The sequence below is a fragment of the Ambystoma mexicanum genome, chromosome 3p (assembly GCF_040938575.1).
Source record: "Ambystoma mexicanum isolate Mex_15411 chromosome 3p, UKY_AmexF1_1, whole genome shotgun sequence".
In the NCBI taxonomy this organism is placed as follows: Eukaryota; Metazoa; Chordata; class Amphibia; order Caudata; family Ambystomatidae; genus Ambystoma; species Ambystoma mexicanum.
In genome coordinates, this window is record NC_090925.1 from 265,786,702 (window position 1) to 265,813,312 (window position 26,611).

At 48.1% G+C, this 26,611-nt stretch overlaps 1 protein-coding gene across 1 annotated transcript in view; it reads left to right on the forward strand.

Annotated features, from left to right (window-relative positions):
- Positions 1 to 26,611, forward strand: part of TCFL5 (transcription factor like 5) — a 1,268,784-nt gene that overhangs the window by 848,666 nt on the left and 393,507 nt on the right. The window contains exon 4 of the mRNA XM_069650771.1: positions 6,691 to 6,934. Coding sequence (XP_069506872.1) covers positions 6,691 to 6,934 — 244 coding nt within the window. The remainder of the gene's footprint in view (positions 1 to 6,690; positions 6,935 to 26,611) is intronic.

Below are 26,611 nucleotides of genomic sequence, written 5' to 3' on the forward strand. Positions count from 1 at the left end.
CACTATGGATATCCAGCATAAACCTGGATTGCAGCAGATGAACTCAGTAGACACTTTCGCCTGGATGATGAACCAAGCCCTTAGACTGGTGGGTGCTCAACCATTTTTGGCTGGGGGTAGTGTTTCACAATGCCATCTGGTGAGAGCGAGATAGCCTGAGCTTTATTTTTATTAATAAAATGATGCAGGTAATTCTGTTTCTGAAAGTGAGTTCTGGTAATCTGATCCCCTTTCATAATGCTCCATGCCAAAAGGCATAATGCACTGATGTTCTTTGTTTTGACTATCTCATGACATCCTCAGCAGCCACCCTGCAGTGTCTGCGGGCCGGTTCAAACGTCATATGTATATTTCTGAGCCCATCTTGTTTGTATACAAACGTTCCATTAGGCAGTATGGGGTTTTAACCGTCTATAAATAATATCTAAATATAAGCCATGTCTGGTTATGACATGGTGGCTACTGAGATTACCAAGTTATACAGCCACAGGGATTGGATGCCATATTATTGTCAGCTTGATGAGCAGTGACTGATGCCAGGTGTTAATTAGCTCTGTGACCAGGGTGAACCCACAACAACCCTTTCGTCTCTTTTATCCCCTCCAGGGAACAGAACCCTCCCTCTGAGGTGCCCGGGGCACCAGTGCTTCAAAGACTGTCCTGTCATGAGAAAGTCCATCTTACATCATTGCTGGAGACATTTTGTTGTAGGCAAACAGGGGAAGGGGCAGAGTTAGATTTGCCCATAGGAGAGTTTTAGACCACTGACAGGTCTCTTAATCTTATTTCTTGCTAAGGTTGCCACATCTCCTGTGTTCCCTAGCCACTTCCTGCAGACAAGGCACTCTGGGAATGACATCAGCAGGCAAAGGACAAGTGTTAGAGCATCCTGGATTGGACCTTTGACAACAGGCTTGCTCCGGACCAATCCACTGTAAGTCCTCTGCCAGAGTGGTGTAGTTCGGTAACAGCAAGGAAGAGGAAAGCTTTTCTCCCTAACCATTCCAAGGGCACACTTGGGATTAAATTGCTAGGCTAGCTGCTCCTGAGGCACTGGTGCTTAAGACCCTGCCACTGGATTTGACAGAACCCCAGCTAGTGTCCTCAACTGTGCCTGGCTGGTAATGCAAAAGAAAGGACTCACTCATCTTGCTTCCGAGAGGCTGGACTGTGTCACTTAGTGACTGTGAAGCCCATCAAGCAGCCCAAACCCTGCCTACCACCTTGACAATATTTTCGACCCAGCTCGACTGTGCTCGACTTGCTATAGTGCTGCCTTTGGATGCTCTTTGAGATGTCCAGACACCAACATTGCAGCAGATTGTCTTGACCTGATCACCGGTGTGACTCTCTGGAAGCAACTAAAACGCAGTGTGTCGATTGCACAGAAGCATTGTCTCTATGCATCTTGAGCACCGACTTGACCTGCTTTAAGTTATCACTCACCATCTCAAACGTCAATTCGACCCAGCAGATGCATTGTCTCGCCACCTAATCGACCTGCTGGAAGACATCAACTAGACCCTTCTTGAATGCTGACTCAATCCACTGGGAGCCCTCCTGTCAGTGCTGACACGTCATTGGAGAAGCAGGACTCAACTATCTTGACACCGGCACAACTGCTGAAGCCTTGTAGACTGCTGTTGGCCCCAATGACAAGAACATACGGTATTTGAGGAGGCCCTGTCCCCAAGCCCTGCCTTAAAGAACCCTAGTACCTTTCAAATCCCCCTTCCCTACCTTTAGAGAAACATAGTCATAGACTTTGACATTTTGTTGCTGACATCTTTGCATGAGCACCCAGTCTGCAAACTCAGAGTACCTCTTTATTCCAAAGTCTGTTGTCTCTATTTTTCCCTTATGGGGTGGGCCAGTAGTATTATTAGTTGAGTGCCTTTTGGTTAGTTTAATTAAAGATACTATTTTATAGATCCTTGCACGGGCATTCTTTTATTTTGGTACCACAGTACTATTGTTGTTTGGATTGCTTCTGTACCAGTTCACCGCCTTCTTGAATATAGCCTGACTTCAGTCCAAGTTAGGAAATTTGACTAAAGGGTTATACCTGCTGGGGTGTGTCTGTTTCACCTGCTGGGGTGTGTCTGTTTCACTTTTATCATTGGGATCATTGCTGTTTTAATAGTGTGGGGTTAAGAGGGCACTTCTACCACTACTCATCCCTTTTCTCCTGCAGAGCACTAGTGATTTTATCATACTTATTGGTCATTTTGTCACACTTATTGATCTTCCACTCACGCCTCTAATTATCGAAGCACCATGGTCAGCCCCAGTTCACCTCCTCTAGAGTTGTAGCACTGTCAAATTTGGCAATTACCATATATCTTGTTTCCCTTATTTCTCTCTGCATCAATGCCAGAATCACCAGCGCCTCACCCCATCTTACCTCCAGCTTCTCCACTACAGCTTCCTCTCTTCCTCCCTCTATATCCGTTCACAAGGTGACTGCTGGCTTCACCAGGGTGTAATCTTTCATCTGCTTCTGTTTATTGTCTGTTTTACCCATCTTGAAAGTCTTGAGTTTCATTTATAGCTCTGGGTCAGCCTCAGATCCAGTTTTGCTTGCTTTTATCCTTAATGAGTGTGATTTCTGCAGTATCTGGGAGCTTGCTAAGACTCAACCATCTAGTTCCACCGCATCAAGTAGTCTCCTTTCTTGCATTTCCTTTTTCCAAACCCGTCCTACATTCTTGATGTATGACTCTGAAATTCAATATAGACATGGCAAAATAATTCAGTGCCTATCATCATCTTTTTGACAAGGGGCGTCACCCTGTCCTTGAAAACTGGCCTTGTTTCTATGGGCCATTGGCATTCTTTTGCATTCTGTGCGATTATAAAGTTCAGAAAATTCCTCCTGTAATAGGGATTAATGCACATGATATAAAAAAACAGGATTCTGAAACAAAGCACTAGTGAAAAACTGCTTATTTAATGTAAGATTGATTCGACGCATCATGCCTCATGCCATACTTATCGTACACACTGAAACCCCTTGCAGTCCTTGCACTAGCACTTTTGATAGATCCCTTGTGGACCTCACACTACTTCGTTTGAAAATGAACTATACTGGTAACTTCTACATACACTTCTAGACTCCCATATGAACCGAGAGCACAACATGCAGTAGTCTGAATGTCCTGCTGAATCTGAAAAGATTGGAACATCACCCCGTTGTTCATCGACTTCCAAGCCAACTGTAGGATTGTTAAATGACTTCAATTCAGCAATCCCACTAAGTCAGTGCCTCGTCTGGGACGCCCAAGGGAAGCCCTTATTTATATATTTTTATGACAAGTTATACTCTGGATGATAAACCCTTATATAACGCCCCTCTCTTTGAATCCCCCTGACCTCACTGAGCCAAGAAGTAGGTTTGTTTTGCAAATTAGAAAGGTTTATTTGAAAAATTAAACAATAGATATATATCACACTTTTATAATAAATTAATATTTGATATCACACTTGTGAATATGAGCAGTAATCAGCAATAGGTAATCTTACAGTAGCACAGTTCTTGGTTACTTATGAATAAGAACAGAGGTCTAAGGTAGCAGAGAATGCTTTATATGGTTCAAGGAAATGCAAGGTGGGACAGAATGCAACACAGAAATAATTTGATATGATTTCAACAAGAGATAAGGTGATCACTTTTTCTTTTGACAATTCACTCCCCCCCTTTATGCAATATGAGGAAATGGAAGGAGAGCACACAGTCTTCAGGAATACAATCAAATGTAGTTCAGTTCCCCCCTAGCAAGCTTAGATCACAGGGATGATTTTAAAACACAGGCAAAATCCTTTTAAATGTGGTGGCAATGAAGTAAAATATGCTAAAAATGGTTTTTAATTCCCTATAAGAGATTCAGGGTGGGTGATAGCTACTTTAAATTAGTTCAGGATCACTTTAGCAATGCTCTATGAATGATTGTCCGGTTGCAAACGAATTTCAGCAAAGGAAAGCAAGAAGCTGCTATTTTGACAAGTGAAGAAATTTGAGCCAAATCGCAAATCGCAGCACTTTTTCCGAGTGCGTCGAGCGCGATTATGGAAAAAGTATAGTGAATAGAAAGTCTGGGTTCGTTGGAAAGCCTAGAATCTTATCTTTAAAATGAAATTTAAATCTTGATTATAACACAAACTGTTCAAGAGATACGTACGATTTCGTGAAGGTAGATTTTCAGAAATGAAATAATTATTCAAAATGGCAAAATGACACTTTTACAGGTTTAAAATCGGAGAAGGGACACACGATTCCTATGATGCAGTTCTGGACAGGTTCAAATGTTTTGAATCAGATTATTTTAAGATAAGAGATTGGTTTTGCACAGTTCTGGCTGAGTACTCACACTATGAATTTGAAATAGGCCGTCAGGGTCTGGTCAGGTTGGGACTGGACTCCAGGCGGTTAGTTCTGAAGTCACAGCTATCTGGGTCAGCTCTGCTCTGCTGGTCTGGATCTCTGGTTCTGCTCACAGCGATCTGGTCTGGTCTCTCTGGATACAGCACTGCTTTCTGGGTCTGCTACCGGTTCTGGCAAAAGTTCTTGGCAAAGAATCCAACAGCTCGCCCGGCTGTAGAATAGTTTGGTTGGATTGCTGGATTCTGAAGGCCTGCTGAAAAAGGATTTAGCTGGTGGTCCAGGCCTCTCTGCTTTAAGTTCTGGAGTGAAGTTCTGGATCCTGGAGTTGTCCGTCCGAGTGCTGCGCAGGAATTCAGTTGAAGGTTGGAAAATGATTGTCCCTGTCTGGCTTCCAGTGGCTCTTTTTATGTCTTTTGAAAATGGGTGTGGATGCTAACTTTCTGTGCCCACCCCACTCACGATTTGATAGGTCAAGGATATCTCTTTGACCTGATTTGAGAAGGGAGCAGTGAGTCATCAGTTGTCATCTTTAGGGCATACAGAAAGAACACTCCCCTTTGCTTTTACCTTAGAAAATCGTTTTCATAACTAAACACATTTCCCAGATACACAAGTGGTTGACAATACATATACACATCATATATCACATGAGGTAGTTTCTGTTCCAACTCTGATGTTTCTAAGAGCTTGGATTAAGAAATGACAACATTTAGCGCTTTTTGGTTGGTTAACCAATATTGGATTTTTACCAAAAATGACACAGATGTACACCGCCTTTCTACACATATTCCAGTAAATTTTCATTTTTCTAGCGTGAACCCCGTGTCTGCAATCTCCATAATTCATAGGGTTTTGCCTCAGAACATGGTACAGAGTTCTAACACCTCTTAAAATGTGCACAGAAAAATCACAAGAATAATTATATTAATTATATAATTTTGACAAGTCCGTACTATGAATTATCCATCTTTTTTAAAAAGAATTATGCTCTGGCCCAGAGGAGTGTGGTTTCCCAAAGCACATGGTGGAATTTCTGGTTTGTCCACTTCCTCCAACTCACGTTGCTCACAGAGGCACTGCCCCTCCCCGTTTCTCTCAAGAGGAAGCCATTTACGACCCCCCCTAATTTAACATTTGCCTGAGCCAAGGAAGGCTCATTGTTCAGTTTCCTGCAGTCCCCAGCTGCTTCTCCCCTAATCCAATCAGGGAGGTGTCATCTCCTTTTGGTGGGGGCAGCAGAATGCAGCCAGGCCTGGGAAGAGTGGCTGAGCAAGTTTCAACTCCTGTCGGGGGTAGTTGCCGGGCAGAATTTACTCTTTTCAAGCCAGGCTTCAGCCAAATGTCACTTTTGTTCCCAGTTTTTCTTCATCCAAATCAAACTTACAATTTTTACACATGCAGCTAGAACGCTGATTCTAAGTTCAAAACTATGACATTTAACAGTTGCAAACTATGTGACACTCAACAGTAGGTCACTCATTTATTTTAAACATTTAGATTTTAGTGTCTTTCAGTCCAATTTCACTTCAGCTGCTGACATCCACAGCTCAGCCAGTTTTGTTATAAACATTGTTTTGGGCTCTTTCTCTTTCCAGATTTTGTATGCACACAAGTCTACCTTCTGCCAAATGTCTGCTGGTGTTCATTGAGATTTTTGAATATCTTGCAATGTTTAAAATAGGCATTTTTAGCTTGCATTTCAGAGAAACAAAGGTGTTTTCAAAGCGCTTTCTGAGCTAACCGGCACTGCTGTTTTTCCTTTGGCACACATTTCACCCATGGCACTCCTGGCCCATCACGCTCGCACTGGTGGGTGGCAGGTCAGGGGAACATTTTGGTGTGCGCCAAAACTGCGCGGTTTTCCTGGATTCTGGCGCAACGTGGGCTTTTCGGCCATCTTGGATTTTCTAAGCCCACAGCACCAATTGTTGCAGCGTAATAGTCCAAACGTGGGTCAGGACACCCAACAGGATCCAATTAAAAACCTGTCACCCACCAGCTTTCACAAAATGCGTACTCACCTAGCAGAACTGGATCACCCAGAATCCGTAGTAGCATTCAATAAAAGGTCTATGTATTTTACATTACTCTGCTTATTTTTCACATGACTGTAGAGGATGGCATTGTTTCAGGTGAGCATGTTGTTCCTATTGCTGTGTTGCTTTCAGTCTATTTTAATAAATCTCTACTCATAGTGTACAGTGGGTATTGTGAGGACTGATAAAATGATAAACGAAGATGTTTTGAATTTCAAAAAGTAGGAATATTAACAAGTCAAAGTAATACATTATTCTTATTTTGCAAAGAAGAAGCGTTATGTAAACAAGCAGTCAACAAAAGAAGTCGTAGTCGTATACGGCAGTTGGATACAAGCATTGAACGCAGAGCTCTAAGTGATATTCAAAATGTAGGTGATGGTCAAAGTTCTGGAACCACGCAAGGCACCTCTTGGTCTTCTACACAGTCAAATCCCAGTGAACAAACGCAAAGCACCCAGCCTGGAGGAAGCTCGCAGCGAAGGGAAAGGCATAATCGTATGGAAAGAGACAGAAGGTAAGTTCAATTCCTCATAGGAATCAAATGCATGTGTAAAAATGTATATATCATTTCAGGGCATTTTTCGAGAGTTTTATAAAACACTGCATGTTTTAATTTAATTTCCATATGTCACTGCTAAACTTTCGATCTACTTCACAATTATATGTTCAGGTGGTGATATTTTTCAAGAATATAAGACTCCCTGATATTCTATGTGTTATATACATGCACAGGGGTGTGGAGTATCCTGGAGAACATTTTATATTTGTAACAGTTTATTAAATAATTAATAGAAATAATTGGTCATTATAGTTCTTTCCCCATTGTGGGATGTTTATAATTCATAGCAGCAGGGAGTAGGGTTCAACAGAATGCGGGTTATAACTGCTGCTAATGGCTTGCTTTCCAAGGAAGCTGTTGCCTGCCCTGGTGATCCATGTGCTCACTGCTCACTCAGGCCTCACTGCCACCACCTTACTTGCCCTGATCACCCCACCCAGACTTCCCCAACCCCTGCCACCCCACACCTACCTGCCATCTTGCTAGATGCAGCATCTTTGTCAGTCCTTAAGGTCCGCCATGGCAATTGAAACAGGATTCCGTTTGTTGTTCCTTTTGCCATTTTCATTCCAGTCACGTTGATTGATTTCTTTTTTATAGAAGAAATGGCTAATGCTCTTTTTTTTGCTGTGATAAAGCCTTAAGGATTCTGGACATTATGCTGGGTTAATAATGTCTCTTTTGCTAATTTCCAAGGTTTTATTTTGGGAAATCATCGTTCTCCCTGTTCCTTCATCTGTTACTCTCTTTTCCTGGGTACAATTCGCCACTTTTCAGGCAAACCTAGACATTCTGAGACTACTACGATGGTGATTTGGTGTAGTATGAAAGCTTAGTATTGTGACAAGTGTCATAAAACTATACAATACATCCACCTCATCCATTAGATACAATATCATAAAAAGAAGACTGTCATAGTTTTTGGTTTCATAACCCCCTATGGGCACCTTTAAGCTCTCTATTCCCAACCGGTGAACCTCCCCTCCTAGAGAAAGTGCTTAACGATAACACCAGAGTAACCATTTATCTGACATTGTTCTTGCAGAATTAACTGTTCAGAAAAAGATTGCAAAGTTCTAACTTTGTTTTGCGAAGTAACTAGACATATTTCTTTTTACCCCAAGGTATATACACGGTTGTCCTTTATCTTTTATTGCATAGTGACTACTTGTGTGGCATAAATCACATTTCTCCAGCATGGGGTCTGGCATGGATTCACATGCTCATGAATATTCCCTGTCGTCAGGCTGGGAATCCTCGGTAAAGAAAAAATCAGTATCAGTTTCGTTTCTGATCTGTCTTTCTTAGTAGTAACCAATCACTGATCTCTGGGTCATACTGCCCCCAGCCAATGACTGCCCTCTCCGTAAGCCCCGCCTCTGGCAGCCGTCCTCAGATTTTTACCGCACGTTCAAGTGTTGGGCGTCCTCGTGCTTTAGCTCTCGTGTTTTTGCTGCGTTTTCACGCTTTTTCAGGAGATTTTCTCATTTTTTCGGTTTAATTGAGCCTCAAGCTCCACCGTTTCTACCTCCGATAACGGGGACCCGTTTCGGAATTCTTCTACGCCCTTCAAGGGTGAAGTTTTCGTCGAGTTTACGCTTCTTAGAGGATTCCGGAAGATCTGCGGCCTACCCCAACGGACATGGCCGAGGACAAGGGAAGCTCGACGCCCGGATCCAAGCTGTTCAGGTGCTGCCCTGGATGCGGATTACAAAATGTTTTCAGGGAGGATGAGCATTCGCGATGTCTCTACTGCCTTCATGAGGACAAGACGCACGTGGAGAAGGACTGTGCGTTCTGCAAGAACCTTTTGGAACGGACCAAGCAAGAATGTTGTTCCCGCCTCGCCGCCTGGCTGGAGAAGGGCACAGCAGGTGAGAAGGCGAAGAAAAAGTCTGAGCGGGCTTCTAAGTCCTGTGAGGGCACCCCGGCGACGGGGGCCCAACAGAAGGCCAAGCACTGCGAGTCCGCAAGCACCGGGAGCGCCGAAAGGTCGGGCTCTTTGGCTGCCAGGCAGGGCGTGACTTCCCCGGCACGTTCAACCACAGCGCTCTGGTTCGGGGAAGAGGAAGTCCGAGAACCCGGGTAAGCTGCTGGAGCGGCCCCGGTCGATCTCGAAGGGACCTGAGGGGGAGCGAGGTGCTGACCCTCCCCCAAGGCGAAGGCCCAGGACGCACCTAAGGTGGCCACTGCGGCGTAGGGAATCCTCTTTCCAGCCCATCGTTAAGACCCCTGTGAAGACCCCGGCGGAAAAAGAGGGGGGGGGCGGTGGCCATTACATACTCGGAATCAGCCTCTGAGGAGGATCTGGTGGAAACCCTGAAGGGCCTCAACGAGAGGTTTGAGAAAGTTCGATCCCAGGGGAAGGAACCTGCTGACGAGATCGAAGATAGCGAGGATGGCGACGACGACGAAGGCCCGGTGGAGCAACCGTCCCTCCCGTCGCAGCCATTGCCCGAGCCTCAGGATAGCTTGGTGGCCATTTTGTTGGCAATCCAATCCTTATGTACTGAGATAAGGACGAGGTTACCACGGACCCCGATGGAGGATCCTGAGCCAAGACCGTCGGGAAGCACCCCGAACAAGCGGAGCAGAGTCCATCCCGCTCTGCCCTTCGTGCCCACAAGGCCTGTCGACCCCTCCACCCCCTCGCCTGACCCTTGGGATGATACGGCGACAGATACCGGGATGGGGACGGATGACGACGGTGGCAATGATACGACAGACATTCCTTCATCGCCACCCCCTCGGGCCTCACCGCCTGACGAAATTGGCTCCTTTCACGCCATGATAGCCAGGGCGTCCGAGCTCTTCCAACTCTGCCCGGAGGAACAGAAGAAGGAAGGCTTTCTTTATCAACGACGGGAGGCCAAGAGAAAGACGGTCCTGGCAGTGCCGTTGCTCAACGACATCTGGGACGAAGGGCTGGCTGTCCTCAAGAACCCTTCTACGACGCCCGCCAAGAGGGACAGGTACGAGAAGAAGTACCGGGTCCCCGACGCCGCCCCCTTGTGCCTCAGGGCTCAGCCTACACCGTACTCGGTCGTCTCGACAGCGGCCAAGAAAAAGGCAGCGGGTGTGGCAGCATCAACTTCCACTTCCCCGCCGGACAGCGAGGGCAAGAAGTAGGACTCCATGGGACGACGGGTCATTTCGTCTGCGGCGACGATTAAGGCGGCTAATGCCTTAGCAATCGTGGCCCGTTACGACAGGGAGCTTTGGTTCAAGTTAGCACCCCTACTGGACTTCCTGCCGGACAAGAGCGCGGAGGCCCTACAGATTCTTCAGGAAGGCGAGGTGGTGTCGGATCACGCCATAACGGTGGCAACGGACATTGTCGACACCGGATTTCGCCAGATGGGCAACGGGGTTTGCATACGACGACGAGGGTGGCTCAAGGCGACGGACTTCCGCCAGGACGTTCAGACCAGAGTGTTGGATATGCCGTTCGACGGCAGCAATCTTTTTGGGGAGACGGTGGATGAGTCGCTCCAGGCCATCAAGACCGACTCGGAGACGGCCCGGGCCCTAGGGGTACTTCAACAACGACGGCCTTTTCGGAGCCTCGGAGGCAGACAGGGTGCCTCCAAGGGATACAGCGGTGGCTCTTCTACATACCGCCAGGTGGCCCGCTCCTCGTCCCAGGAGGCCTAAAGAGGTCAAGGCAAGCAAGGAGGATCCCACCGTCATCGTCAAGGACGCCAAGGTGGCAAGGCCTCCTTCAAGCAGGACTGAACCGGCCGTAGCGTTGGGCCCCCACCGAAGCAACCCGGTGGGAGGCCGGTTGACGAAGTTCTTCAGCGTGTGGGAGTCCATCTCCACTGGGAGTCCATCTCCACCGACCGTTGGGTGCTGGACACCCTGGCTAACGGGCACTCGCTGGAATTCCAAAAGAAGTGTCCTCGCATTCCTCCCGTGGCCAGGAAGGAGAATCACGTCCCTCAACTGCTGTTGGAGGTAAGGGCGATGCTCAAGAAAGGTGCCATTGAGCTCGTCCCCAGGAGGCTCCGGGGCTCTGGAGTGTACTCAAGGTACTTCCTCGTCAAAAAGAAGACCGGCGGTTGGCGCCCCATCCTGGACCTGCGTCAGTTAAACAAGTACATCAAGGCACAGAAATTCAGGATGGTCACCCTCCAGCACGTGCTGGGTCAGCTGGAGGAGGGCGACTTCCTATCGTCATTGGACCTGCAGAATGCTTATGTCCACATCCCCTTTCTAAAAGGACACAGAGTTTCTCAGGTTCGTGGTTCAGGGACGCCACTACCAATTCAGAGCCCTGCCGTTCGGATTAAAGTCGGCACCCAGGGTATTCACCAAGTGCCTCGCACCAGTGGCGGCGCGGCTGCGCCTGCAGGGGATCCACGTCTACCCCTACCTGGACGACTGGCTAATCCATGCAATGACAAGAGAACTCGCCGTCGAACACACAGCGAGGACCGTCCGGCTGCTCACGGAACTGGGATTCGGCATCAACTACCCCAAATCCCATCTGGTTCCGTCGCAAGTAGCACTGTTTCTGGGAGCGAAGCTCGATACAGTGGGTCAATTGGCCTCCCTGTCGGAGGAGATGACGAAGGCCATTTTGGGGAGGGTGCAACGCCTGCTAGCCTCGGACGTGTCCAGGGTGAGGTCCATCAACTCCCTCCTCGGGATGATGTCCTCATGCATCTACCTTGTACCCCTTTGCAGACTTCAGATGTGTCCGCTACAGGAGTTCCTCGATGCCCGCTGGTTTCAGGCGACGTGCTGCTTCGAAGACAGGATCCCTCTCGACGAGGAGTTCCGTCGGGTGATCTTATGGTGGGGTACCCGTGCGCACCTCACGGCAGGCACGGACTTTCAGACCCCGGCGTTTCAGGAGACGGTGACGACGGACGTCTACCTGGAGGGTTCGGGGGCCCACACCGGAGATCTCCACGCAAGAGGCCTTTGGCTCCCGGAGGAGAGGTCCCTCCTCATCAACATTCTGGAGCTTCGAGCAGTGTTCTGGGCACTCAAGTCGTTCCTTCCGTGCCCTCAAGGACAAAGTGGTGAGGATCTTCACCGACAACACCACCACGATGTTCTACATACGGAAGCAGGGAGGCACCAGATCCCCAGCCCTATCCAAGGAGGGATGTTTCTGGTTCCCTTCCACTTGGCAGGAATAAAAAACACCATCACCGACTCACTCAGCAGGGAGCTGCGCTCGTGCCATGAGTGGGAACTACGTCAGGACCAGGTGGATCGGCTATTTCGACGATGGGGCAAACCCCGGATCGACCTTTTTGCGACGGCGATGAACTCCAAGTGCCAGAGGTTCGCCAGCAGGTTCCCGCAGCTGAGGAGCATGGGCGATGCTTTCTCGTTCCCTTGGGACGGCCTGTTTCGAAGGGATTGTGTCCTCCGACGTATTCCTTATCTTAGATATCTCTTTCCAGCTTTGCTGGCCTCGGAAATTTTTTCTCTCGAGGGCGCTGCGCGTCGATGTCTGCCGAGTCGATGTCCCTCGACAGCCGCCGTATCGACGTCGACGTCATCCCGCCTATAAAGGCCGCGCGCAGCGTCCGTTGCTCAGTTCCGTTTTTCCGCGCTTACTCAGTGTCTCGGAATATCGTTGCTCAGTTTCGTAGAGAATTTATCCTATTTCCTCGAGATATTCGATCCATACTCAATGGCTTCCTCGTCGGAACCGACGACCCCTCGGTCCGTCTTCAAAAAATGCTGAGACTGTGGGAAAAAGATGTCGCTGACTGACCCTCACAGAGTTTGTCTGTGGTGTTTGGGAGCTGAACACCATTGTTCGTAGTGCGAGGACTGTATGTCCATGACAGCTAAGGCTCTGAAGGAGCGTAGGGGGAAGCTGGAAAAAGGTAAGACTTCAAAAGCTTCTTCTTCCTCGACGAAGTCGAGACATTAGTCTCCTCGTCACCATTCGCGCTCCAGGTCTCGGAGTGGGTCCCATCACTCCTCGAGATCGAAGCACTCGAAGAGGAGACGTCGAAGATCCCCTTCTTCGTCCTCCTCTTCCTCTATTTCTCCTAAGAGAATCCCTTGCCCCACGAAACATAGTTCCCGGGCTGAATGGGAGGAATTCTGCAAAAATATGAGCGTCTTCGAGAAAGCGGCCTCGACCCCCTCGAAGACTGCCGAGAGCGATGCTCTGGTCGAAAGACCCGAAGGTCAAAAACGCTGCGAGTCGCAGTACCGGCAAAGGAAGTTTCTCGAGCGCGTCACGAACCCTCGAGTAAAGCTATGACCTCGAAACCTTCTTCGAAGGTTCCGTCGACGCCGACGACGAAGGTTCTGTCGACGCCGAGGTCGGTGTCTTCGACGCCGTTGTCGAAGGGACCTTCGACACACGGGTCTGTCGACTCGACGCCATCTTCGACACCGGCGTCGACGCCAAGGAAAGTCACGGTTGCGGCGCACCCAGTGGCTATCCCCAGGTCCTCGATGGCGTCGAGATTGTCGACTTCCTCGAGCAGAATCCCAATTCTATCGAGGTCCTCGAGGCCTCCGCCTTTGTTTTCGACGCCACGCTCGAAGCCTTCGACGTCGGCGTCGACGACATCGCCGTTTTCGAGGCCGATTACAACAAGTTTGGCACCCTCTGCCTTGGAGATGGGTTTCACACCCTTTGTGAGTTCAGACCAATTGAGAACTATGTCCTCAATTATGGAAGAAGGAGAACTATCTGACCAAGAAGAGACATTTGAGTTGCAGGGACCTGCAACCCCAGTTCAAGAGGAGTTATCCTCAGAAGAACGCAGGTTAAAGGAATTCCATGATTCCTTACATGAGGCAAGTGGGTTAGACACTTCCCCTGAGGTGGAGTTCGCTAGGCCAGACCCGGGAGAGCATGCTGAAACCCCCTATAGAGCCTTAATGGCCAGGATCACAGAATTTATGGGGTGGTCCAACACCTTCACAGGCTTTCCAACAAGATGACCTTACGGATATTCTTGATAAAGGTCCACAGGAGGATCCTGTAGTGCCTTTTCATAAAGCTCTTCAAAGGAAAATCATGAGGAACTGGGAAACCCCAGATGTCGTCCCGGCAGTAAATAAAAAACTGTCTACTAAATACAGGGTATCTTCTGCAGACCCGGAGTTTTTGTCCAGACACCCATCCCCAGAAAGTCTGGTGGTACAGGCAGCATCTTCTACTGACATCAAGACTGCTTACCCTACCGTCCCACAGGACAGGGACGATAAGAAATATGATGCTATGGCAAAGAAAGTTTTTTCGGCATGTAGCATGGCGTTAAAATCTATTAATGCTACTTGCACCCTTGCTAGATTCAGCCATACACTTTGGGAGTGTGCTTCTACAGCGGCTGACTGCATCCCGGAGGGAGAAGAAAGGGAGGCGTTCCTAAATATCATACAGGACGGTAAAGACGCTATGTGCGAATCCGTCCAGACGGGCATTGATTCGGCTGACAGTATCAGCAGAGCAATGGCGGCAAGTACAACAACCAGGAGATTCGCTTGGTTGAGAAAGTCTGGTTTTGCCCCAGATGTGCAAGCCAGGCTCTTGAACATGCCATTCGATGGCTCTTCTTTGTTTGGGAAAAAGGCGGATGACAGTTTAGAAAAACTGCAAACATCAAAGGCAGCAGCAAAATCCCTAGGCGCTGCAATCCGTCAGACACCTTTTCGTTCCACAGGATCCTCTGCGAGAGGCAAGTCCTTTCGCTTTTACTCCGCATTCGGAAGAGGTAGAGGACGACCGGCTCAAAGGGGACAAAGAAGAACTACCCGAGGTGGACGGGGTAGATATTCAAAAGCCGCAGCAACAGCAGGTGCCTCTTTACCATCGGCATCTGCATCAGCCACCCCAAAACCACTCACTTCCCTCACAAGACACCTGTAGGAGGCAGGTTAACTCAACATCTGGCGGAATGGCAGGCTATCACGTCAGATGCTTGGGCATTGGAAAGAGTTGCCCAAGGTTACTGCCTGCCTCTCCTACGCATACCTCAGAGTCATCCACTGGGGATCAGCTCTCAAAAAGCTCCAGATCCGCTCCTCTTGCAGGAAATTTTAGACCTGCTAGAGAAAGGTGCCATAGAACCGGTACCTGTAGCGGAGAGGAACAAGGGCTGGTACTCCCCTTACTTTCTCATTCCAAAGAAAGACGGAGGACTGAGACCCATCTTGGACTTGCGAGAATTGAACAAATTCCTCAGAAAAGATGAATTAAAGATGGTCACTCTTTCTCAGATCCTTCAGGCCCTTCAGTTCCAGGACTGGTTGGTATCTCTGGACCTTCAGGACGCTTATTTCCATGTGCCTATCCATCTCAAACACAGGAAATACCTGAGGTTCGCAACTGGCAACTCTCATTATCAATTTCGAGTGCTGCCATTTGGGCTGACCTCCGCCCCGAGGGTCTTCATAAAGTTAATGTCGGTAGTGGCTGCAAGTCTAAGGAGGGAAGGGATTCACGTCTACCCCTACCTGGACGATTGGTTGATCAGGGCTGTATCTTCGGATCAAGCTCAGATCCAGCTAAATCACGTTTGCCACTCCCTTCACAGACTGGGCTTCTCCCTCAATTTAAAGAAGTCACAAATGATACCATCGCAGAGACTCCAGTTCATCGGAGCGATCCTGGACACTTCCCTGGGAAAAGCATCGCCACCAGAGGTGAGGGCTCAAAATATTCTACAGATGGTTACCAAGTTCCAAAATGCCCAACGTCTCCCAGCCTTTGACTTTTTGAGGTTGCTAGGCCTCATGGCATCCTGCATTTTCCTAGTGCCAGAGGCTCGCCTGAGAATGAGATCCCTCCAGTGGGCACTGAGAACTCAGTGGTCACAATTCTCAGGAAGAATGACAGATCTTCTTCAGGTTCCCGACAGGGTGGCTCGAGACCTTCAGTGGTGGGCCTGTCAGGAGAACATTCTGAAAGGAGAACAGTTTTGGCAACCCTGGCCGGAGATAACAGTAGTCACGGATGCCTCACTCACGGGTGGGGAGCCCACGCCAACGACTTGACCATCAGCGGTCGTTGGTCTCCATCGGAGTCCAGACTACATATCAACCTGTTAGAGCTGAGGGCCATCAGACTTGCGCTGAAGGCGTTCCTGCCATCTGTACAAGGGAAGAATGTCCTGATAATGACGGACAACACAGTGGCCATGCATTACCTCAACAAAAGAGGAGGCGTAGGATCACTACCTCTGTGCAGAGAGGCGATGCAGCTCTGGTTTTGGGCAATCCAAGAAGGAATCTCTCTGTTGGCAGTTCACCTAGCCGGAGAGAAGAACTTGACAGCGGATGCTCTGAGCAGACAGAGCACAGTCTCCCACGAGTGGGAACTAGCTCAGGAAGTCATTCAAGAGATCTTCGCCCTTTGGGGAACCCCTCAGGTGGATCTGTTCGCCACCAGTGTCAACAGGAAGTGCGATCTGTTCTGTTCAAGGGAATTTCCCCCGAGAGGAGCTCTGAGAGACGCGTTCATAGTGGACTGGGAGTTTCGACTTCTGTACGCGTTCCCACTGGTCCCTGTCATTCCTCAAATGATCAGGAGGTTGAGAAGATTCCGGAAAACCATGATCCTAATTGCCCCAGATTGGGCCAGGAGAACGTGGTACCCGGACCTTCTAGACTTGTCCATCTGCCCTCCATTTCGACTTCCACTCAGAGAGAATCTACTCTCACAGAAGGGAGGTAAGGTTCTCCATCCAGACATCAAAACCCTCAACCTTCACGCTTGGCTTCTGAAAGGCTGAGGTACAAGGATTGGGACCTCCCTGATGATGTTATGGAGGTGTTGCTTTCGGCAAGGAGGCCAGCAACAAAGTCTTTATACCGCTGCCGTGGGAACAGATTTTGCAGCTGGTGTAGAGAAAAGAATATCGACCCCTTTTCATGTGGTACACCAATGGTTTTGTCCTTCCTACTCTATTTAGCGAATTCAGGCCTTCAAGTTGGCACCATTAAGGGCTATCTCGCAGCGCTATCCATCTTTAAGCGCACTGCGGAAGAACCATCCTATTTCAAATTACCCTTGGTAATACAGTTTCTAAAGGGGTTAACTAACATTTATCCCCCAAGACCATTCCAGGTTCCCCTACGGGATTTAAACTTAGTCCTAACTTTCCTGATGGGCACACCTTTCAAACCACTCCATTCTTGTTCGTTAAGATTTCTTACCCTTAACACTGTTTTATTAATAGCACTTACATCTGCTAGAAGGGTGAGCGAGTTACAAGCTCTTTCTTGTAAACCCCCTCATACAATCTTTCACAGAGACAAAGTTGTTCTGCAAGTGAAGCCTAATTTCCTCCCAAAGGTGGTTTCTGAATTCCATATCACTCAGAAGATTACCCTCCCATCTTTCTATCCTCCTCCTCATCCGGGGAAAGAGGAAGAGAGGTTACACAGACTGTACCCAAGAAGGGCTTTAAGTTTTTACATCAGTAGACTGGCTAGGATAAGACAAGCAGACCAGCTGTTTGTAGGCTACGCAGGTCACAAGCTGGGGTTACCGATAACTAAGCAGACCATTTCCAGATGGATCATTCTAGCCATTTTGGAATGTTATAAACTGGCAGGAAAAGAGCCCCCTCAAAACCTTAGGGCTCATTCGACCAGAGGTATCGCAGCTTCATCTGCCCTCAAAAGAGGAGTGCCGGTTAGAGACATATGTGCGGCTGCCACATGGTCGTCCGTCCATACCTTTACATGGTTTTACAACTTGGATTCCTCCTCCAGTCAAGAGACTAGGTTTGGAAGGGCAGTATTGCACTCTATTCATCAATAAAAGGAAGCATGAAGTCAGTACTCCCACCTCCAATAACAGAATACTGCTATGGGAGCCTATCTAAGATAAGGAATACGTCGGAGGACACAATCCCTTCGAAGAACAAGTTACTTCTTACCTTGTAACGTTCTTTCGATTGGATGTTCCTCCGACGTATTCCTTATCGACCCTCCCATCCATACCCGCAGTACTACTTCCCTTGTTGTTGCAGGTTACGCTCCTTCAGGGTGATTAGTCTAGTCCAGAAAGAATCATTGTGGGCTACAAAACGGAACTGAGCAACGGACGCTGCGCGCGGCCTTTATAGGCGGGATGACGTCGACGTCGATACGGCGGCTGTCGAGGGACATCGACTCGGCGGACATCGACGCGCAGCGCCCTCTAGAGAAAATATTTCCGAGGCCAGCAAAGCTGGAAAGAGATATCTAAGATAAGGAATACGTCGTCGGAACATCCCATCAAAAGAACGTTACAAGGTAAGAAGTAACTTGTTCTTCTATAGGCGTTCCCGCCGTTGCTGCTCCGTCTCATAAACCAGCTCAAGAAGTCCAGGTGCAGAATGATCCTCGTCGCACCGGCGTAGCCGAGGCACATCTGCTTCCCGGACCTTCTGGACTTATCAACGTCCCCACCAGTCAAGCTGCCGGCGGACGCGGATCTTCTCTCCAGAGTAGGAGGCGCCATTCTTCATCATGACCCGGAGTCGCTGAACTTGAAGGCCTGGCACCTGCAGCACTAGAGTTTGGAGGGTACGATATCCCGGCTGACTGCAGAGAGGTTCTTGCAAAAGCCAGGACGTCCTCAACTCTCAAGTGCTACGGACACCAGTGGAAGAGGTTCTCTGTCTGGTGCCGTGCACAGAAGATTAACCCTCTGCGGATTACAGCCCCTCAAGTACTGCCGTACCTACTGTCGCTGGCCAAAGCTGGACTGGCCCACGCCTCCATCAAAATACATCTGGCTGCCATCTCCTGATATACCAGGACTACGGGACGGGCGTCCTTTGGCCATCACCTCTGCATGACGAGTGGGAGAGATTCAGGCCCTATCTTGCAAGCCTCCATACTTGACTTTTCACGACACAAGGGTGGTGCTGAGGATGCACCCCTCCTTCATGCCCAAGGTGCTGTCGGGCTTCCACCTCAACGAGCACTTGGTGTTACCAGTTTTCTTCCCGTCGGCTTCGACGCCGGCCGAGAGGACTTTGCACTCGCTGGATGTAGCTAGAGCGCTGAAGTTCTACGTGGACCGCACGAAGAGTTTTCGGAAGACGTCACAGCTGTTTGTGAACTTTGGGACTGAATCAAGGGAAGGCTCTCTCGAAGACTTCCATTTCCAGATGGCTCTCCGGCTGCATCATGCACTGTCACCGGTTGGCAAACCGACCGCTGCCCGGCCGTCCGAGAGCCCATTCGACCAGAGCAATCGCTGTTACCACGGCGTTCCTGTCTGGTGTGCCCCTGCTGGACATCTGCAGGGCTGCTACGTGGAGGTCGACGCACACCTTCACAAGTTTCTACTGCGTCGATCGGGACTCCAGGGAGGAGTCCAGGGTCGGCCAAGCAGTGCTGCGCAACCTGTTCGCTTAAGGTGAGCCTGGTGAGGAGGTAAGAGATGCTTAATGTTGAGTTGTATTGCTTAATGTTGAGCCTTTTGCCACCTCGCGTGGTTGTGCATGTGTGTACTGGTATGTATTCTTTTATTCATGAGCATGTGAATCCATGCCAGACTCCATGCTGGAGAAGGAACAAGTTACTTACCTGTAACTGTTGTTCTCCAGCATGGGTCTGGCATGGATTCACATGCGAACCCTCCCGCCTACCCCTCTGCGGCTCCTCACTTGGTCATACTGCCACTTTACGTGCTACCAAATCTGAGGATGGCTGCCAGAGGCGGGGCTTAGGGAGAGGGCAGTCATTGGCTGGGGGCAGTATGACCCAGAGATCAGTGATTGGTTACTACTAAGAAAGACAGATCAGAAACTAAACTGATACTGATTTTTTCTTTACCGAGGATTCCCAGCCTGACGACGGGGAATATTCATGAGCATGTGAATCCATGCCAGACCCATGCTGGAGAACAACAGTTACAGGTAAGTAACTTGTTCCTTAGCGTGCCAATGTTTTAGTGGCAAAAGAACAAATCCTTTTGTATTTTAAGATTTTATTAAGTTTGTGATAGTCTCAACAGCCTCGGGACCATGCCCGCACTGGTCAACACAATCTCATCAAAACATCATCCCTCCCACCCCCCTTCGTTACCCTCTAAGGCATCATAATGCAAAACCACACCATATTTGACATTACAAAGGAGCCATAGTTGACCAGGAGACCTAGTCTAGGGCAGTTCAACAAGGTTAAGTAAGGGCTCTCAGTCTGAACGTAGTTCAAAATAGGGGCCAAGACCACAATAAACGTTAAAAGGGAGTTCCTCATAATAGGTGTGAGTTTTTCCATGGCTAGAGCTTTCCAGACTTTGTCCAGCCACATACTGGTAGAGGGCATTTTAGGTCTCTTCCACAGATGCAAAATTGAAAGTTTTGGCTGCCAGCAGCAGTTGTGAGACCAACTTAAGTTCCACTGCTGTGCATGACTGTTTTAGCGAATCATAGAGGCCCAGAATGCAAAGTAAGCGGTCTCCTGGAATCTCTACACCAATTATATCTTTAAATTTGGACCTAACTTCCAGCCAGTAGTTTTGTATTACTGGGCAGCCCCACAGAATATGCTATAGGGTACCCTCCGCTACCTCTCTAACACAAGCCTGAGAAAGCAGGGCACGATGCTGCAAGAGGTAGGGGTTCTATACCATCTTGACAGTACCGTGGCTTGTGTTTCCGCCATCCGCTGACATAGTGTGGTGTAGGTACTGTAAGGAACTCATGGTGGCAACAGTAAAGACCGACACAAGTGATCACAGTTCAAGGGTGTTTATAAATTGTAAATGGAGGGTGGAAAAATGCCTAACCTAAATCTAAGATGTTAATAAGCTTCGACCATCAAACGAAAAATAAGGCAGTCCTTTTGGCGTCTTGTCAAATAAAAGGGGCTATACTAAAAAACCTATTGCCAATCCTTACAACTAAATACAGAAAGCATCTGTCAAGGCAGCTAAAACGCTAATATCTGACAATAGTGACCACAACATGCTAACTGTCACCTCACAGTTAATGACGAATGAACCAGTACCATCTGATGCCGCAATACTAGAACTTGCAGGTTCAGCAACAAGACTACGCATATCACAAACAGCGATATCTCTTCTTCCAAGGAAATTAGAAGATTCATCAAAACCAGAATTGGAAAAATTGAACTACGGGTGGCTTCTTCTTCCCTTTCAACAAACAGTAAAAAACTGCCCTCAAACTTTACACGCACACACCTACAACCGGGAAATAGCAGAAAAAAAAAAGAATTGGCCAAACAGAGAAGACAACTTAACAAAAACAAAACAATAGAAAATCGTATAAAGATTGCAAAATTAAAGCAATCCTACAACAATTGGAGGAAATCACATCAATCGATGCTACTCCAGACGGATGCAGAAATAATAATGAAGACTCTAAAGACCAACAACACACGTGAACTGTGGAACCTACTGAACGAAAACCACTTGAAACAACATAAGCTCACAGCTAATGTACCACAACAGACATGGATCACCCACTTCTCGACCTTGTACGGACCACAGCATAATTATTCAGAAGAAAAACTGAATCAAAGAAGTACAAAATGGACAATTCATACTTCTCAAGAAGATTTCCTACATATGATAAAAAGTCTCAATTCATCAAGAGCCCCAGGACCCGACGGCCTCTCGAACGCCGTCCTTAAACAAAACCCCACAGTATGGGCACAATTCATGTCACAGATCCTGGATATCATAAACAAAACGAACCGAATTCCAACTACTTGGAGAACAGCTACAATAGTTCCGATACATAAACAAGGACCACGTGACCTCCCGGAGAACTTTCGTCCAATTGCTCTACTGGACCCCTTGGGAAAAATCTTCGCAACAGCTCTCTTAAAGCACCTGACTGCATGGGCCACCACCAATGGACGTTTCTCTCCGCGTCAAACAGGTTTCACGCGCAATGTAGGGACTAACATAAATCTCCTACTATTGCACTTAATCAAACATGAAGCCATAAACAACAGGAGCATGATCTACACGGCATTTATTGATTTAAAGATGGCTTTTGATACTATACCTCGACAAAAGTTATGGGCAAAACTGCATGCATGGAAATGCCCAGCGAACATCCTCGAACCCATCATCCTACTTTATTCTGACACTTCAATAAAAGTCAGACTCTCAAAACAAGGACACACATCTGCTTCCATCGCGACAATGAATGGCTTAAAACAAGGATGCCCTCTGGCAGCGACGCTTTACAACCTGTACACGTCAGACATTGACCAACATCTGGCAAATACGCAAACAAACCCTCCGAAAATAAATTCGATACCGGTCCCTATAATGGCCTATGCAGATGACATCGTTTTGCTCGATAGAACCCCATCTGGATTACAACTTTCGCTCACAGCACTAAGCAAGTACATGAAACAAAATGATTTAGTCATCAATACTACGAAGACAAAGACTATGCTGTTGACGAAACCACAAACAAAATTAAAACACCAACCGAACTTCAACATCAATGGAATAAGAATAGAAAATGTCACAACATTTAAATATCTAGGGATCACACTCAATCAATGAAAAATAGAAGCGGACTGGTTGGACAAAATAGAACAGAAAGCCCAAGCACTGGCGCGCCAGGGGTGCATCCTGCACAAAAAATATGGAAAATTCTCATATAAACCGATTATCATGTACTACAGGCAAAAATACATTCCCATAATAACATATGGATCTGACACTATGATGAATGCCGAACATGTAAACTGGGTAAAACTTGAGGCAATATTTTGGCGCAAGATCCTAAATCTTCCTCAATCATACCCCATGCCCAGAATCCGCTACGAGATAGCAACCCAATCCATCGGATCCATGGTACGATGGAAAAGAATGGACATCTATCGGAAAATAATAGCGGATGATATCACTCCTGCAATTCAAATTCTGAAAACCGATCCCAAGGCTTTAAATAACACAATCTTAGAAACCTGGAAAAAATCAATCAACAAAGAAATGGAGAAAGAAGAGATCTCCGAAGAACTTTTAATCAAACGGCGGCAATATGCCAAATTCAAACTTCTCCAGAATGATTGGATTCAAACCATTGATCAGAAAAACAACTACAAACGGACGCTGCACTGCAACATAGACCATAGAAAACTTCATGAACCGCAGCAATATTTGTCGAAATTTCCTGACCCAAATATCAGAGCAACCTTTCTACGACTTCGGCTAAATATCCTACCAACGAATGATTATTTAGCTGCAACAAAACGAATTCCAAAAGACCAAAATCACTGCCGTTTCTGTAAATGCAAGACGATACCAGAAACCATATTTCATCTCGTGATGGAATGCCCCTCTCTGGCCATCCAACGAAATCAATTTCGGGGATATTTTGACATGGGATCCCAACAAATGACTACAGATAAAAGATGGGCGGCAATTCTGAGCGGAAAGAATAATAAATATATATATACAGTATCTCTCTACCTTCAACATATCCTTGATCTCATGAAAAAGAAATCTCAAAACTCAGCGGAACTCTGCAGCTCCGCTGCCTCTCGACACTGATGTCTATATCTGCAGCTCATTGGCCATTTATTCTTTCTTTCTCTTTGCATGAATCAAAATGATGGAAAAGTTTGATGGAAAAGTTTGAGATCAAACTAAAACATAAAAATAAAAAAATAAAAAAAAAATACAGAAAGAGGGTGGGATAGGGTTTTCAATAAAGAAAGAGTGTTCACAAATGATAAGTCAGCATGTGATTGCCTTGAGGTCTCCCTTCCCCACGTTTTTAGCACGGGACAAGGTAGGACTTTCGAGCACAGCACAAGCTTGAGCCTTCTCGGCACGAGCCAACAGTTCCGTATCAGCTATCAGGTTCTTCGATGGTTAAGTCTCTCTTCAGTAAAAAGTCTCTTGCCTGTGAGGGCTTGATATTCTCAACAAACACAAAGTTCTGTTCCACGAATACTTTGGTTGATGGCTTCACCCCTCGGTTCCCGCTTCACCCCTCGGTCCCCCTCTTCTGGGCACAGACCCCGCACAAGTCGTAGTCACTAAATTAACTGCACAGTTCCTTTCTCAATGAACTTTGGGTGATGCCTTCCACCCCTGCATGTCCCTCGGCCGGGGTCGGACCCCGAATGACAAGGGGGACATTTCCCTTCCCCATTTCCGTTCCCCTTGTTCTGCAATGCTTCTTGCTGTCACAAATCTTAATGTCTTTTCAAACAATGCAGTGTGAATTTCCCTCGTAACATACCGTTTATGTGCTAATTTCATCAAGTGGGATTCATTCCCCTTTCTTTCACCAGCATCTGAAAATTTTACAAGACCTCTGTATGACCACTTTGCCCTCTTCTCGTCTTTTTCGCAAGGCCTACTGGTTACGGTAGTTTCTACCATCGGATAATCGCCTAGAGTTTCCTTTGTGAGCACCCACATGGTAGCGGACTCCTTTGTTGTTGACTTCCTGCCTCTTACAACAATATATATATGTGTATATATATATATATATAATTTAAATTTTTTTAAATCACTTTCTCCAGCATGGGGTCTGGCATGGATTCACATGCTCATGAATATTCCCTGTCGTCAGGCTGGGAATCCTCGGTAAAAAAAAAAATCAGTTTCAGTTTCGTTTCTGAACTGTCTTTCTACTAATAACCAATCACTGGTCTCTGGGTCATACTGCCCCCAGCCAATGACTGCCCTCTACCTAAGCCCCTCCTCTGGCAGTCATCTTCAGAATTTTACCGCACGTTCAAGTGTTGGGAGTCCTTGTGCTGTAGCTCTCGAGCTTTTATTACGTGTTGCGTTTTTTCAAAGAGTTTACTCTTATTTTTGTGGTCAATTCGAGCCTCAAGCTCCACCGATTCTTCTTCTGATCAACGGGGACCCGTTTCGGAATTTTCTACACCCCTCACGGGCGGATTTTCGTCGAATTACACTTCTTGGAAGATTCCGGAAGACCTTTGAGGCCTACGCCAAATCGGACATGGCCCAGGACAAAGGAGATTCGACACCTACTGGATCCAAACTGTTCAGGAACTGCCCAGGATGTGGATTACAGAATGTCTTCAAGGAAGATGAGCACTCCCGGTGCCTCTACTGCCTTCACGCAGGCAAGTCGCACATGGAGGAGGACTGTGCATTCTGTAAGAACATGTCCATCCGGACAATGAAGAACCGTCGTAATCGGCTCACCAACTGTCTGAGAGGAAGAGCCCAGCAGCAGGTGAGAAGAGGAAGTCTGAGCGGTCTTCTAAGACCTTTGAGGGCGCTCCAGCGACGGGGGCCCAACAAAAGGCAAAGCACAGCGGGTCCGCGGGCACTGGGAGCGCCGTTGGTTCGGGCTCCTTGGCTGCCAGGTAGGGCGCAATGTCACCGACGCCATCATCCATGAGCCAACGCTCGGGCTCGGGGGGAAAAGGAAGTCAGAGGACCCGGGTAAGCTTCGGGAGAAGCCCCGGTCGATCCCGACGGAGAAAGCCAAGAGGGAGCGAGGCAGTGACCCTCCCCCTAAGGTGAAGGCCTCAGACGCCCCCAAGGTCATGAAGGCCCTGATTCACCCGGCGAAGGCCTTGATTGACGGAGTCCTGTCGGCCCTGGAGAAGCCTGTGGAGGCTACCCCAGTGGAGACGACGTCCGTGCCTACAGTTTCCCTGCCACTCAGGAAGGAATCTTCTTTCCAGCCGATCGAGAAGACCGTTGTGAAACCCCTGGAGGAGAAAGAGGGGGGGGCACATTAGCCATAACGGACACGGATACCACCTCCGAGGATGAGTTGGCTGGTGTCAAAGCTATCCTGGACAAGAAGTTTGAGGCCTACTGAAGGGATCCTGACAAGGCGGACATAGAGAGCAACGGTGGAGCCGACGAGGAATTGCGGGCCGTGGAGGAAACTGAGGACCCCGCGCCCCAGCCGTCGTTCCCGTCGCAACCGAGGCCTACGCCTCAGGACAATTCAGGAGCAATCTTGATGGCCTTGCAGACCCTGTGTACAGAGATACGGACAGCGGACGATCCAGCGGCGCCTGGACCGAATCCAGCCTCCCCCTCCTTTCCAGCCTTCACCTCCATCCTCTCAACCGAGCGATGAGACAGGAACAGAGACGGCGACGACGGGGACGGACGGCGATGGGATGGATCACCCCCTCAGCACCCCCAACAAAATTGGCTCTTTTCACGCCATGATCGCCAGGGCATCGGAGCTTTTCCAGCTGTGCCCCAACGAGTAGAAGAAGGAAGGTTTCCTCTACCAACGTCAGGAGGCCAAGAGGAAGACCGTCCTCTCGGTGCCGTTACTGGACGACTGTTACGGTTCAGGGCTCTGCGGTATCCTGAGGATTAAAACGGTTAACCCGCCGGACACAGCGTAATCCATCTGTTGGACCTGGTTTTCATCTAGGAAATAGAATCCGGCGCTTTTCAGCACCATTCTATAGGCAGTGGAGGCTGCCGTGGAAACGGGCTATTTCTGCAGCTGTTACTGGCTGCAATACTAAAAGGACTACATGTCCCAGCATTCCCGCTCCATTCCTGGATACCGCCAATGGGAAACCGAAGCCTCTTTCTGAATCCTTCATTGCACGGCAAGACGAGCCGAACGCTGCTTCCTATTGAAGTTGTTCCCACTTTGCTACTGAAGTTTCGTCTTGCCTACTTCTGGTTCCGACCTTCTTTTCTCCTAACGGACTGCCTTTCGGATTCCCCTTGGCTTG